At 53.2% G+C, this 1,657-nt stretch overlaps 1 protein-coding gene across 1 annotated transcript; it reads right to left on the bottom strand.

The window, feature by feature from the left end:
- Positions 1 to 342: 342 nt before the first annotated feature.
- LOC119593885 lies at positions 343 to 1,241 on the bottom strand (the record flags this gene model as incomplete). Its single annotated transcript, XM_037942912.1, is given in 1 exon segment — positions 343 to 1,241. A coding segment is annotated over 1 exon segment (613 nt), but the record flags the coding sequence as incomplete, so codon positions are not given.
- Positions 1,242 to 1,657: the final 416 nt, after the last annotated feature.

Raw genomic sequence — 1,657 nt, forward strand, 5'->3', positions numbered from 1 at the left:
ACAAAAACACGGAATATGCAAAAATAATTAGCATTCTATTTCCTATGCAATTCTTGCTGGATCGGCACGAATCGCCTTGAAATGAATCATTCTTTCAGTATTATCAGTGAAGCCTGTTAACACTGATAATGCGAAATTGTTGTACTGTCAGGCCTGTAGATCATTTGAAAAAAAGTCAAAAGGCTCAATTATTTTAAGAATAAATGTAAAACCGAGAAGAGGAAGAAAAATAATGAACAATCATACGTATTACTGGATCCCCGAAGCACAGTAAATTCCACGGGAGCTGAAGCGCTATCTGTTGATGAATTAGCAAGTGTGAGAAGGCTCGCTAAGTCCTACCTTGAACAGCGCGCAGCACGAGGCCGGCCTGCACCACCTGGGCCTCGGAGGGGTCCAGGCTGCCCCCCGCCTTCGACCACACGGGGGGCGAGGGAGGGCTGCCCACTACTGGGGAGGGGAGCAGGGCCGAGCCCCCCTCCTGGACGGCGAGACAAGGCGCCAGTGTCACCACTCTGTAGGACGGGCGGAACATCTTCAGACGTATTCTCTGGAGGGACACCAGTCTGTTCCTGAAGACGAGGTTGCACGTGTAAACGCCCTCGAGATCCTCGTCGAACATTTGGAAAACCATGTACGCATTCGGTCTGAGTTCGTTCTCTCGAACAGAGAATAGCCTCGTTTCGAGGCTGATGCCGGAGAGCGGGAGCAGAGGACGACCCCATGGGTCCGTCCAAACCACCGTGTAGGGGGCTCTCCCGCGGAGGTTCCGCACGCTGGCGTAGCAGAACACGAAGTTGCTTTCGCCCTCTCGCACGACCGACTCCGTTCCGTTGATGATGTGCAGTTTCGTGCTCATGCTGTAGTCGCTCACCCGCGCCGCTCTCGCGAGCACGAGCCGCACGAGCACGCACAGCAGGGGAACTGCGAGGCCCTTCTTGTCCCTGCCGCCCATTCCGCTGCGATAGCTTCACTCCGGCATGTGTTGGGAGAGTCACACAAGTTCGTCAGGCCTTCTCATGCGTCGCCTCCAGCACAGACACACGTTGGCGAAGGGAAATGCTCGGAGGACGGTCTAATACGGCATAGAAATCCAACTTGTTTTATTACAGCATGAGGCAGCCCCTGCTATTGACACGTACACTGGGGATAGCGCCGCTCAGAAGTTCAGACTAAAAGTGGACTGCGACGTTGTAACTGGGGTGTGAGGTTAGAGGTTTGTTGTCCGCAAGGTTGGAGAAGTTTGCTTCCTGGCGTCGGGGTGTGCTGCACCGCTCCTTTATACACGTGGCGACACCCACACTCGCCACCCGCGCAGCTGGAGCGCCTCGCCACGCAGCCACACGCGGTGTGTCACGCATCTGCTCATTGAAATCATGTCGTGCAGTTATTGTCAGCCTGCCGTTAATTTGTCTATCGAACATTCTTTTACACTCAAACATCCACTTATAATGTATGATGCTGGAGAAAAAAACATCACATGAGAGTTTGCATTTTATCAGCAGCGTATCCGAAGACAAGCTCAGCCTCAGGTGAGAAAGAGGAGAGTAGACACCTAATGAGAAGAAGAAAAGGCAGCGCGAGGGCAGGGCGAGATCTTGGCCAGCAATGCACTTCCGTCATCCGATACAGCGGCGATCTGATTGTAGACGACCTT

The sequence above is a fragment of the Penaeus monodon genome, chromosome 33, assembly GCF_015228065.2.
Source record: "Penaeus monodon isolate SGIC_2016 chromosome 33, NSTDA_Pmon_1, whole genome shotgun sequence".
NCBI lineage: Eukaryota > Metazoa > Arthropoda > Malacostraca > Decapoda > Penaeidae > Penaeus > Penaeus monodon.